This window comes from Oncorhynchus masou, chromosome 31, assembly GCF_036934945.1.
Source record: "Oncorhynchus masou masou isolate Uvic2021 chromosome 31, UVic_Omas_1.1, whole genome shotgun sequence".
Lineage (NCBI taxonomy): Eukaryota > Metazoa > Chordata > Actinopteri > Salmoniformes > Salmonidae > Oncorhynchus > Oncorhynchus masou.
In genome coordinates, this window is record NC_088242.1 from 65,801,908 (window position 1) to 65,816,598 (window position 14,691).

Genomic DNA, 14,691 nt, shown 5'->3' on the forward strand with positions numbered 1-14,691 from the left:
ACTTTTGTACCTGTTTCCTCCAGCATCTTCACAGGGTGCTGTTGTTCTGGGATTGATTTGCACTTTTCACAACCAAAGTATGTTCATCTCTAGGAGACAGAACTGAGCGGTAGGATGGCTGCGTGGTCCCATGATGTTTATACTTGCGTACTATTGTCTGTACAGATAAATGTGGTACCTTCAGGCGTTTGGAAATTGCTCCCAAGGATGAACCAGACTTTCTGAGGATGAACAATTTCTTTCTGGATGAACAATTTCTTTCTGAGGTTTTGGCTGATTTCTTTTGATTTTCCCATGGTGTCAGACAGAGGCACTGAGTTTGAAGGTAAGCCTTGAAATACATCCACAGTTATAACGACAATTGACTCAAATGTTGTCAATTGCCTATCAGAAGCTTCGAAAGCCATGACATAATTTTCTGGAATTTCCCAATCTTTTTAAAGGCACAGTCAACTTAGTGTATGTGAACTTGTGACCCACTGGAATTGTGATACAGTGAAATAGTCTGTCTGCAAACAATTGTTGGAAAATGTACTTGTGTCATGCACATAGTAGATGTCCTAACCAAAACTATAGTTTGTTAGCAAGACATTTGTGGAGTGGTTGAAAAACGAGTTTTACTGACTCCAACTTAAGTGTATGTAAACTTACAACTTCAACTCTATATCCTCCAAACACCGGCTTCTCGGGCATTATCACTTAAGTGCGTCCTTCCCCACCACAGTGTCAGAGCCCAGCCAGCCAGCCCAGCAGCACATGGTTTACATTCTAACTCATTAGTCTATTGCCGGAGTGTATCAACAAGTTCTGCCCTATCCCACTTATTAAATATCAGACAGGGTCATTTCCATGTGAAAGACCCATGAGCAGCAACATGTGAAATTCTTAGGATCATGTTAAATTGGTTGTCAAATGAATTGGTTGTCAAATTGGTTGTCTATATTCCTTTGAAATTAAGGTACAGTACATACAGTGGGGAGAACAAGTATTTGATACACTGCCGATTTTGCCGGTTTTCCTACTTACAAAGCATGTAGAAGTCTGTAATTTTTACCATAGGTACACTTTAACTGTGAGAGATGGAATCTAAAACAAAAATCCAGAAAATCACATTGTATGATTTTTAAGTAATTCATTTGCATTTTATTGCATGACATAAGTATTTGATACATTAGAAAAGCAGAACTTAATATTTGGTACAGAAACCTTTGTTTGCAATTACAGAGATCATACGTTTCCTGTAGTTCTTGACCAGGTTTGCACACACTGCAGCAGGGATTTTGGCCCACTCCTCCATACAGACCTTCTCCAGATCCTTCAGGTTTCGGGGCTGTTGCTGGGCAATACGGACTTTAAGCTCCCTCCAACAATTTTCTATTGGGTTCAGGTCTGGAGACTGGCTTGGCCAGGACCTTTAGAAGCTTCTTACGGAGCCACTCCTTAGTTGCCCTGGCTGTGTGTTTCGGGTCGTTGTCATGCTGGAAGACCCAGCCACGACCCATCTTCAATGCTCTTACTGAGGGAAGGAGGTTGTTGCCATGTATCGAGAGACCTTGGCCCCCATCCATCCTCCCCTCAATACGGTATAGTCGTCCTGTCCCCTTTGCAGAAAAGCATCCCCAAAGAATGATGTTTCATCCTCCATGCTTCACGGTTGGGATGGTGTTCTTGGGGTTGTACTCCTCCTTCTTCTTCCTCCAAACACGGCGAGTGGAGTTTAGACCAAAAAGCTCTATTTTTGTCTCATCAGATCACATGACCTTCTCCCATTCCTCCTCTGGATCATCCAGATGGTCATTGGCACACTTCAGACGAACATGGACATGCGCTGGCTTGAGCAAGGGGACCTTGCGTGCGCTGCAGGATTTTAATCCATGACGGCGTAGTGTGTTACTAATGGTTTTCTTTGAGACTATGGTCCCAGCTCTCTTCAGGTCGTGCCGTGTAGTTCTGGGCTGATCCCTCACTTTCCTCATGATCATTGATGCCCCACGAGGTGAGATCTTGCATGGAACCCCAGACCGAGGGTGATTGACTGTCATCTTGAACTTCTTCCATTTTCTAATAATTGCGCCAACAGTTGTTGCCTTCTCACCAAGCTGCTTGCCTATTGTCCTGTAGCCCATCCCAGCCTTGTGCAGGTCTAAACTTTTATCCCTGATGTCCTTACACAGCTATCTGGTCTTGGCCATTGTGGAGAGGTTGGAGTCTGTTTGATTGAGTGTGTTGACAGGTATCTTTTATACAGGTAACGTGTTCAAACAGGTGCAGTTAATACAGGTAATGAGTGGAGAACAGGATGGCTTCTTAAAGAAAAACTAACAGGTCTGTGAGAGCCGGAATTCTTACTGGTTGTTAGGTGATCAAATACTTATGTCATGCAATAAAATGCAAATTAATTACTTAAAAATCATACAATGTGATTTTCTGGATTTTTGTTTTAGATTCCGTCTCTCGCAGTTGAAGTGAACCTATGATAGAAATGACAGACCTCTACATGCTTTGTAAGTAGGAAACACTGCCGATTTTGCAGGTTATCAAATACTTGTTCTCCCCACTGTATATGATTTGGGATGAGTCGGACTGCAGAGGGAAGGAAAAGCTGCCAGCAAATGCTCTACATATGTGGGAACTCCTTCAATAATGTTGGGAAAGCATTCCAGGTGAAGCTGGTTGAGATAATGCCAAGAGTGTGCAAAGCTGTCATCAAGGCAAAGGGTGGCTATTTGAATAAATACATTTTGATTTTTTTAACACTTTTTTTGGTTTCTAAATGATTCTAATATGTGTTATTTCCTAGTTTTGATGTCTTCACTATTATTCTAAAATGTAGAAAATAGTAAAATAAGGAAAACCCTTGAATGAGTAGGTTTGTTCTAACACTTTGGACTGGTAGTGTGTACATTTTCCCACAGTTGTCCATCCTAAAAATTAGGAATAAGCAAAGGCTTTCATTTCTGGTCAGAGAGATGGAAAAGGGGTCTTAGAAAACATCTACCAGAAAAGTCTTAAAAGGTATGAGAAATGTATGAAAACATAATAATGTTGAAGTGAAGACCCCTGACTAATATCAACACTTATATTTAGTTTTGGATACATTTCTCTGCCTTCTCTCAGTTCAAATTCCATTACTTAAAAACCACATATCTTTAAGATATTTTCTAATTTCTCTCTGTCATGAGGAGGGAGGATAATGGAAGTTCACAGAAGTAAGAAATAAAGGTAGACCTATCAATTAGTTAGTGTTTTTACTGTTATACATTTTTGTTTATGAATTATTAAGTAATTAAAACTCAATTCCGTTACCAAATAAAATACATGTAGAGTATAGTTCAGTACAGTAAGGTAAAGTAGAGTTCAGTACACTACACAGTAGAGAACACGAGAGTTGAGTACACAGAATATACTGAACTCTGCTGTACTGTACAAAACTTTACTGTACTCTATTGTACTCTACTGTGCTGTACATTGATGTCCAAACGTGTGAAACAGAGATGTCTATGATTGGTTTAGATTTGGTCCAGACCGGACCAACCAAATGTGGTCTTGTTTGGGGGCAGAGCTCATTAAAAGAATAGCCAGTGTGTAGAATAATACCCAAATATGCAAAGAAGGATATTGCATACAGTGCCTTGCGAAAGTATTCGGCCCCCTTGAACTTTGCGACCTTTTGCCACATTTCAGGCTTCAAACATAAAGATATAAAACTGTATTTTTTGTGAAGAATCAACAACAAGTGGGACACAATCATGAAGTGGAACGACATTTATTGGATATTTCAAACTTTTTTAACAAATCAAAAACTGAAAAATTGGCAGTGCAAAATTATTCAGCCCCTTTACTTTCCGTGCAGCAAACTCTCTCCAGAAGTTCAGTGAGGATCTCTGAATGATCCAATGTTGACCTAAATGACTAATGATGATAAATACAATCCACCTGTGTTTAATCAAGTCTCCGTATAAATGCACCTGCACTGTGATAGTCTCAGAGGTCCGTTAAAAGCGCAGAGAGCATCATGAAGAACAAGGAACACACCAGACAGTTCCGAGATACTGTTGTGAAGAAGTTTAAAGCTGGATTTGGATACAAAAAGATTTCCCAAGCTTTAAACATCCCAAGGAGCACTGTGCAAGCGATAATATTGAAATGGAAGGAGTATCAGACCACTGCAAATCTACCAAGACCTGGCCGTCCCTCTAAACTTTCAGCTCATACAAGGAGAAGACTGATCAGAGATGCAGCCAAGAAGCCCATGATCACTCTGGATGAACTGCAGAGATCTACAGCTGAGGTGGGAGACTCTGTCCATAGGACAACAATCAGTCGTATATTGCACAAATCTGTCCTTTATGGAAGAGTGGCAAGAAGAAAGCCATTTCTTAAAGATATCCATAAAAAGTGTCGTTTAAAGTTTGCCACAAGCCACCTGGGAGACACACCAAACATGTGGAAGAAGGTGCTCTGGTCAGATGAAATCAAAATTGAACTTTTTGGCAACAATGCAAAACGTTATGTTTGGCGTAAAAGCAACACAGCTCATCACCCTGACCACACCATCCCCACTGTCAAACATGTTGGTGGCAGCATCATGGTTTGGGCCTGCTTTTCTTCAGCAGGGACAGGGAAGATGGTTAAAATTGATGGGAAGATGGATGGAGCCAAATACAGGACCATTCTGGAAGAAAACCTGATGGAGTCTGCAAAAGACCTGAGACTGGGACGGAGATTTCTCTTCCAACAAGACAATGATCCAAAACATAAAGCAAAGTCTACAATGGAATGGTTCAAAAATAAACATATCCAGGTGTTAGAATGGCCAAGTCAAAGTCCAGACCTGAATCCAATCGAGAATCTGTGGAAAGAACTGAAAACTGCTGTTCACAAATGCTCTCCATCCAAACCTCACTCCGGGATTGCTCGGCTCAGCTGTTTTGCAAGGAGGAATGGGAAAAAAAATCAGTCTCTCGATGTGCAAAACTGATAGAGACATATCCCAAGCGACTTACAGCTGTAATCGCAGCAAAAGGTGGTGCTACAAAGTATTAACTTAACCTGTCTGGCCCACCGTGAACCATAGAAATTGTAATTTGTGTAAGAGTATGCAAAGTAGCATAGGACGCAACCGAAGAGCTTCTGATGTTTTCACCCCCGTGCCAACAATAAATGCAAATGTTTGGAATCGCTGCGCCAAATGCTAATAGCACTCGTTAAAACTCAAAAATGTGGTTCATTAAAATTCACATACAGGGTACTCAATTCACAGCTACGCATGAAAGACAGAGCCTCAAAAATGTGAATCTAGCCTGAAGCTCACGTTAAAGTCAGATTTTGTAAAATGCTTTTCTTTCGAACAGTAGCAATTATATGCATGCGTAGCATCTTTTTGTGACAAATTATCTGATTAAAAGGCAACAAAAATGAAATAGCGCCACCATAAGTGTAAATACCAGAAAAATTCACATACAGGGGACGTAAACAAAGGAATTTTGTAGCGTAAAGCATGCGTAGCTATTATCTGCTACACAAAACGCAGAAATAAAATATAAAACATTCATTACCTTTGACGAGATTCTTTGTTTGTACCCCTATATGTCCCATAAACATTACAATTGGGTCTTTTTTCGATTAAATCGGTCCTTGTGTACCCAAAATGTCCATTTATGAAGACCGTCAGATCCAGTAAAAACACATTTTTTAAACGCAACGTTATTTTTTTAAATTAAAAAAGTTGCCTATAAGCTTTGACAAAACACTTCAAACTACTTCTGTAATCCAACTTTAGGTATTACTAAACGTTAATAAACGATCAAATTGATCACGGAGCACTCTGTATTCAATAGGCACAAGTTTGGGGAACGTAGTCAACTTTTCCGGTTCCATTGTTTACAGCTGTGGACTTGACAACCGGATGTGGCTATTACTCAGATGACCAACGATTTAGTTGAATCGAAATCACAACACTGGCGACATCGTGTGGAAGCTATAGGAACTGTTTCCTCAGCCTTAAGTATTTTTCCTTCCAATAGACAATACATGGACTGGCGGATTGATTTTTTTCTCCGTCGATTTAGTGACAAGGTTTTCTGGCGATGTTGACCACGGAACGCGTTCTGTTATGGTCACAGACACCAATGAACCAGTTCTAGAAACTTCAGAGTGCTTTCTATGCACACATACTAATCATATGCATATACTATATTCCTGGCATGAGTAGCAGGACGTTGAAATGTTGCGCGATTTTTAACAGAATGTTGAAAAAAGTAGCCTGATCTCTAAGAGGTAAGGGGGCTGAATAATTTTGCACGCCCAATTTTTCAGTTTTTGATTTGTTAAAAAAGTTTGAAATATCCAATAAATGTCGTTCCACTTCATGATTGTGTCCCACTTGTTGTTGATTCTTCACAAAAAATACAGTTTTATATCTTTATGTTTGAAGCCTGAAATGTGGCAAAAGGTCGCAAAGTTCAAGGGGGCCGAATACTTTCGCAAGGCACTGTATTTATACATTTCTGTACCTATTTAAAATTACATTCATATCCAAAAGTATGCATTTCTGTGTAGTACAGATCAGGGACCCATGATGAAATTCTGGTGCCGCAATTCCGTCACCGGGTGTAAATCCACTTCACCCCCATTCTTTCTGCAAACATCTATAACTCCTAATTTGGAGCAGAGATCTAACAGAGTTTTTGGAAAGCGTGGACACAAAAACTGAGGGAGATTTTACCATAATTCTGTTACCAAACTTTGCATCTGCACAGTTCTTCCAGTAAATGTGTTATGTTCAGTGTAAATTGATAAAAGTAGTCATTGTGCATAGAGTTGTATGGTTTGTTAAACTTTAAAATCAATGTTTTTGTTTGGCATACTGTCTGGCAATCTGAGTGTCTGCTACTGTTATTGTGGAATTGCCCACAGGCCACTGTGCTGCTCTGCTGCTCTGCTTGTGGATCAATGGATCATACAATGGAAGAGCTTTGCAAATGTACTTGATGCCATACATACCCATATTGTCTTCTAAGGCAAATGGGTCATAGTCTCCATAAGAATCTAGAAAGGAGTCTTCACTATGCAATGATGCACGCACGTTTTGCAAGTTTTGTCGTATTTAGTGATAGGGAAATCAGATGGAAAATGTGTGTGTGTGTGCTTGATGTGTGTGTCCTTATCTGCCCTTCTTTATATTAGCCAGCAGTAGACTGACTCAGAGACTGACTGTTATCACCATATGACCCTTTCATACTTTCATATTGGTATTCATGATGCTATCCTCTGTTTTTATGACCTGCCTGGATACTGATATAGGAATGCCTTTAATATTTTCCATTTGGAGATAATAATAGCCTGCCTTTAGACTGTGAGATTATTATCTTTTGAATGCAATATTCTTCTACCGTTCAAGTTCTCAGATTGTAACAATATTTCCCTCTTCCTCTTCCACTTCATCTTCCTCCTTCTTTTCATCTTCTTCCTCTTGCTCATCATCCTCCTCCTCATCTCCCCTCCACCCCTCTCCTCCATTTTCTCCTTTCCTCCTCCCGCTCCTCCTCTCCCACAGAGAGCCAGCTCCTTCCGGGGAACAATTTCACCACAGAGTGTAACATCCCAGGGAACTTCATGTGTGGGGACGGGAAGTGTGTCCCAGGCGGGTGGCAGTGTGACGGACTGCCCGACTGCTTCGACAAGAGCGACGAGAAAGGCTGCCGTGAGTACAGCTCCCGTTCACCATCTCCACTTTCTAATTCTCTCTCATTCTCTCTCTCTCTCTCTCTAAGCATTTTAAGGGTTACCAGAGACCAGGTTTAGTCTTGTGCTTCTTGCTTTTCCCCTTCTTTCTTGTCTAGCCCCCCTCACTCCCATCCCCCTATCCAACAAACCCATAGCCCCAGTTTAGCACTTGGGGAAACTTAATACCATCAAAGCAATGGACGATTACGCCTGTGTGTAGAAATAGCACATTATAATACCACTGTAACACCACGGTAATATAATCCAGTAAAGTCATGATCCTACTAGTGTTGCTTGGCTTTGATCTTTATTGAGCTTTCGTCTATCCTGCTACCTCTCTCGCTCTCGCTCGCTCTCTCTCGCCCCTCTCTCTCTCTATCTCCGCTCTCCCCCCTTTATCCCCCCTCTCCACATAAAGATGGGAATGTTGATAAGCATTGACTTTGAGCTCCTGACATATTTAAAGAGGCAATCAGCAGTAGAAACAATAACAAAGCATTTCCCCACCCCTGTTTTGGTAACAAGCAGAGGGATGGGACTGGAGAAATGTAACCACTCTCAAATTCATAGACAGAGCGATGGATGCAACAACTGACCATCCATGATATCCAAATTATAGTTTTAGTCATGTTTTGGGCCTATATACAGTGTTTGTAAACAAAGCAAATGTACACACACATTGGAGTAAAACAACCTTATATTTTGGGTTCTGATGGGGTAAGTCAGTTTAACTAAGCACCTGAGGCCTTTCTAAGTTATATTCTTAAAGAATCAATGGGTACATATCGTGAATTTACAAGTACAAAAATGGATGTAGCAATTGCGGATTACCCCTTTAAGGGGAACTCCCATCTCAAGTCGATGCATCGACACCCCCACCACACCCCGTCTCATTCTCCCTTCTTAAGTGAATATGTCTACAAGTATCCCATTTCTCTCTCTCTCTCTTGCTCGCTCTTGCTCTCTCTCTCTCCTCCTCTCTTCATCTCCAGTTGGGTTTTCCCCCTCATTCCCCTCTGATGACTGTTACCCTACCTTTCACTCACCTAATGATTTTTTTCTCCAATTAAGGAACATGCTGCCTCCTCATGTTGGGTGGGACGGGTGTTGGGTCCCTGCCAAACATCTACTCACCCCCTTCCCTTCTGGTTCTGCTGAGACTTTAAGACGCCTCTGGGAAATGTACATGTGGCTCAGCCCCAGTTTACACACCCTCCTAACTCTCATAACCCAATACACACACACACACACACACACACACACACACACACACACACACACACAGTCCTACCCCTTGTCCTCTCCTTCCGTCCCTTTGCCAACACTCTCTCTGTTTGCTGTGGCAGCTCAGGGAGTCACCAGACAGCTCAAATTTTGCCAACGGGACCCTGATTCCCAAGATGACACGTCACATTGGAGTTGTTCATGGCTTGTTGTTCTCTCTTTCTCTCTTTGTCTCTCTCTGTCTCTCTTTCTTCTCTCTCTCTCTCTCTCTCTCTCTCTCTCTCTCTCTCTCTCTCTCTCCCTTTCATTCTCTCTCTCACTCACTATTGTTCATTTCAGTACAACTTTTTTGGACAGGATTTTCCTCCTCCCTCCTTTCCTCTCTCAGCCTGAGGTCTCTGTAATCCATCTAACCCATCTCCTTCACTTCCATCACTTCACCTCCTTGCCTTGGCAGAGCAGACAGGTTAGGTTAGGCTTGGTTCTTCAGACAGCTCTCTGCTCTGTCAAGAGTTTTAACCTTACCATTGCACTGATGCTAACGTGCAGTGATCACCTTCGTATGAAATCATTTGAATTGATGCTGAAACAATGTGAATGGGTTCGCATGAAGTTACTCTAATTGACACTGAAGCCGAGTGGATGCATTGGTATTAAAATACCTTATAGATATCCCTACTCCTTTGTCGGAGAATTTAGTTGTTTTTGTCTGTCTCCTCCTTGACACACACACACACATCAAATCAAATTTTGTTGACCTTACAGTGAAATGCTTACTTACAAGCCCTTAATTAACAATGCAGATTTAAGAAAATACCTAAAAAAATACATTTGTTAAAGATAAGAAAAACAAGCAATTAAAGAGCAGCAAATAACAATAGTGGGGCTATATACAGGGGTACCGGTACAGAGTCAATGTGGAGGCTATATACAGGGGTACCGGTACAGAGTCAATGTGTCAATGTGCGGGGGCACCGGTACAGAGTCAATGTGGAGGCTACATACAGGGGGTACCGGTACAGAGTCAATGTGGAGGCTATATACAGGGGGTACCGGTACAGAGTCAATATACAGGGGTACCGGTACAGAGTCAATGTGGAGGCTATATACAGGGGTACCGGTACAGAGTCAATATACAGGGGTACCGGTACAGAGTCAATGTGGAGGCTATATACAGGGGTACCGGTACAGAGTCAATGTGGAGGCTATACAGAGTCAATGTGGAGGCTATATACAGGGGTACCGGTACAGAGTCAATGTGGAGGCTATATACAGGGGTACCGGTACAGAGTCAATGTGGAGGCTATATACAGGGGTACCGGTACAGAGTCAATGTGGAGGCTATATACAGGGGGTACCGGTACAGAGTCAATGTGGAGGCTATATACAGGGGTACCGGTACAGAGTCAATGTGGAGGCTATATACAGGGGTACCGGTACAGAGTCAATGTGGAGGCTATATACAGGGGTACCGGTACAGAGTCAATGTGGAGGCTATATACAGGGGTACCGGTACAGAGTCAATGTGCAGGCTATATACAGGGGTACCGGTACAGAGTCAATGTGGAGGCTATATACAGGGGTACCGGTACAGAGTCAATGTGTCAATGTGCAGGGGCACCGGTGTCGATGTAATTGAGGTAATTATGTACATGCAGATAGGGTTATTCAAAGGTTAAAGGCTATACATAGATGATAACAGAGAGTAGCTGCAGCGTGGGGGAAGGGATAAATAGTCTGGGTAGCCATTTGATTAGCTGTTCAGGAGTCTTATGGCTTGGGGGTAGAAGCTGTTTAGAAGCCTCTTGGACCTATACTTGGCTCTCTGGTACCGCTTGCCGTGCGGTAGCAGAGAGAATAGTCTATGACTAGGGTGGCTGGAGTCTTTGACACCGCCTGGTATAGAGGTCCTGGATGGCAGGAAGCTTGGCCCTGGTGATGTACTGGACAGGCAGTTAACCCACTGTTCCTAGGCCGTCATTGAAAATAAGAATTTGTTCTTAACTGACTTGCCTAGTAAAATAAAGGTTTAAAAAAAAGGACAAGGACTACAGCTCAAAGATCAGGGAACGCTGGGAGAGAAACACCCGACAGGTTCCTGACCCTCCAGCGACGCAATCTGGAGTAGGTAAGCAGGGTTCTCGGGAAGCCGGGGTGGCCTGGAGAGACGCACTGCTGACGGTGGTGTTACTGGGGGGCTGGGATGCTACTGTCGTGGCCGGCGGCCGCACAGATAATCTGCGGAATTGCTCCAGCAATGTATTCAAAGCACAGTCTGCCAAGGTCTGGAATCCGTCCATAAGACCTAGGAGTAACTCCTCGTGTCTCCCAATGGTGGCTCCTTGAGTGAAGATGGCTTGCGGATCTGGTCCGAGTCTGTTGGGTCAGTCATGGCCAGTTCATACTGTCAGACCTCAGGATAAGACCCAGATGCAGACAGTTCGAAGTAACAAAAGTTTATTACAAAAACAGGGGGCAGGCAAACGACAGGTCAAGGGCAGGCAGAGGTCTGTGATCCAGATCAGAGCCCGAAAGGTACAGAACGGCAGGCAGAGTAAGGACAGGCAGAGGTCAGTAATCCAGAGTAGTGTCTCAAGGTACAGAACGTCAAGCGCGCTCAGGGTCAGGGCAGGCAGAACGGTGAAAACTAGAAAACAGGGACAAGAGAGAAAAACAGGAGTACGGGTAAAACGCTGGTAGGCTTGATGGGACAAGATGAACTGGCAACAGACAAACACAGGGATAACTGCACAGTGGATAATTGGGAAAATGGGCGACACCTTGAGGGGGGAGGAGACAAGCACAAGACAGGTGAAACAGATCTGGGTGTGCAAGTTATTATGCACCATTATGTGACATTTTTACTCCTGACCATATTAAGGCTTGCCATAACAAAGCGGTTGAATACTTATTGACTCAAAACATTTCAGCTTTTCATTTTCTATTAATTTGTAAAAAGTTCAAAAACCTAATTCCATTTTGAGAAAAGGGATACCTAATCAGTTGCACAACTGAATGCATCTTCTGCATTTAACCCAACCCCTCTGAATCAGAGCAGTGCGGGATTAGTCGACGTCTTCGGCATCCAGGGAGCAGTTGTTGTGGGAGTTAACTGCCTTGGCCAGAACGAGTGATTTTTCCATCTTGCTGGTTCGGGATTTGAACCAGCAACCTTTCAGTTACATGCCCAATGCTATTAACCTCTAGGCTACCTGCCGCCCCAAGGTATTGTGTGTAGGCCAGTGACACAAAATATACATTTATTTAATTAAAAATTTAGGCTGTAACAACAAAATGTGGAAAAAGTCAAGGGGTGTGAATACTTTCTGAATACATGACTTTGTATCCCTCATTTACTGAAGTGTTTCCAATATTTTGGCAGTTACCTGTAAATACACACACAGACCTAAACACAATGCCTGAGACACCGGGCGTAAGTGGACTTTATTATCCTGCAATAGATGGTTGTGTCACATGACATCTCCAGTGACTGCCCCTCCAAATTCCCAACAAACGTCCCCGTTCTATTATATGTGGCTGGCTGTGTGGCCTGCTGTGTGGCCTGCTGTGTGGCCTGCTATGTTGCTGGCTGTGTGGCTGGCTGTGTGGCTGGCTCTCTGTGTGGGTAGGAGGAGGAGAGAAGAGCTTCATTATAGCTGCTGGAACTGATATACACTCTGATTCCTCTTGTCTACCCACTGGGAACAAACTGGTGGAATCAACATTTTTTTTCAATGTATTGTGACGTGGAATCCATGTGGAAAATAAATTGGATTTGCAAAAAGTCATCAATGAAATTGTACCTTTGAAACAACATCAGATTTTCAACGTTATATTCGCTATCAGAAAAAAATATCTATTGTTTGGGCAGTATCTCCTACTGGAGAGTTGGCCTATCTACAGCTATCCCTTTGGTATCCATCCAGTGTTTTTTAAATTTAATTTAATGTTTATTTAACTAGGCAGGTCAGTTAAGAACAAATTCTTATTAAGAATGATGGCCTACCAAAAGGCCTCCTGCGGGGATGGGGGCCTGGGATTTAAAATAAATACAATATATATATATATATATATATATAGGACAAAACACACATCACAACAAGAGTGACAACACTACATAAGGAGAGACCTAAGACAACAACATAGCAAGGTAGCAACACAACATGACCTCAACATAGTAGCAACACAACATGGTAGCAGCACAAAACATGTACAAACATTTTTGGGCACAGACAACAGCACAAAGGCCAAGAAGGTAGAGACAACAATACATCACACAAGGCAGCCACAACTGTCAGTAAGAGTGTCTATGATTGAGTCTTTGAATGAAGAGATTGAGATAAAACTGTCCAGTTTGAGTGTTTGTTGCAGCTCGTTCCAGTCTCCGCATGGGTCGGATGGTCATCTGAATCAGGGTTAGGTTGGCAGCTGGGGTGAAAGAGGAGCGATTACAATAGAGGAAACCAAGTCTAGATTTAACTTTAGCCTGGAGCTTTGATATGTGCTGAGAGAAGGACAGTGCACCATCTAGCCATATTCCCAAGTACTTGTGTGAGGTGACTACCTCAAGCTCTATACCCTCAGAGGTAGTAATAACACCTGTGGGAAGAGGAGCATTCTTCTTACCAAACCACATGACCTTTGTTTCGGAGGTGTTCAGAACAAGGTTAAGGGTTGAGAAAGCTTGTTGGACACTAAGAAAGCTTTGTTGGAGAGCATTTAACACAAAATCCAGGGAGTGGGCAGCTGAGTATAAGACTGTGTCATCTGCATATAAATGGATGAGAGAGCTTCCCACTGCCTGAGATATGTTGTTGATGTAAATTGAGAAGAGCGTGGGGCCTAGGATCAAGCCTTGGGGTGCTCCCTTGGTGACTGGCTGTGGCTGAGACGGCAGATTTTCTGACTTTATACACTGTACTCTTTGAGAGAGGTAGTTAGCAAACCAGGCCAAAGACCCCTCAGAGACACCAATACTCCTTAGCTGGCCCATGAGAATGGAAAGGTCTACCGTATCAAAAGCTTTGGCCAAGTCAATAAAAATAGCAGCACGACATTGCTTAGAATCAAGGGAAATGGTGACATCATTGAGGATCTTTAAGGTTGCAGTGGCAAATCAAATTAAATCATCAAATCCAATTATATTAGTAACATGCGCCAAATACAACAGGTGTAGACCCTACAGTGAAATGCTTACTTACGAGACAATAACAAACAATGCAGTTTAAAAAAATACGGATAAGAATAATAAACAAAGGTAACAAGTAACAAGTAATTAAAGAGCAGCAGTAAAATAACAATAGCGAGACTATATACAGGGGGGTATCACTACAGCTTAATGTGTAGTTGAGGTAATATGTACATGTAGGTAGAGTTATTAAAGTGACTATGTATAGATGACAACAGAGAGTAGCAGCTGTGCAAAAGAGGGGGGGCAATGTAAATAGTCTGGGTAGCCATTTGATTAGGTGTTCAGGTGTCTCATGGCTTGGGGTAGAAGCTGTTTAGAAGCATCTTGGACCGGTACAGCTTGCCGTGCGGTTGCAGAGAGAACAGTCTATGACTTGGTTAAAAAGGCTGGAGATAGGCTTGGCGATGATAGGGGCAGCAACCTTAAAGAAGAAAGGGTCTAAAGCATCTGACCCAAGTTTAAGGAGCTCCTTTAGCACCTCGGACTCAGTGACTGCCTGCAGGGAGAAGCTGTGTAGCGGGGAAGGGGAAAAAGCGGGAGAAGCATCG

General features: G+C 42.6%; 1 protein-coding gene across 2 annotated transcripts in view; it reads left to right on the forward strand.

Moving 5' to 3' along the window:
* The window catches only part of LOC135524281 (low-density lipoprotein receptor class A domain-containing protein 3-like), a 112,241-nt gene that overhangs the window by 45,898 nt on the left and 51,652 nt on the right, over positions 1 to 14,691 (forward strand). For both annotated transcript variants that reach the window (XM_064951685.1, XM_064951687.1), the window contains exon 2: positions 7,559 to 7,705. In XM_064951685.1, the coding sequence (XP_064807757.1) occupies positions 7,559 to 7,705 (147 nt within the window). The remainder of the gene's footprint in view (positions 1 to 7,558; positions 7,706 to 14,691) is intronic.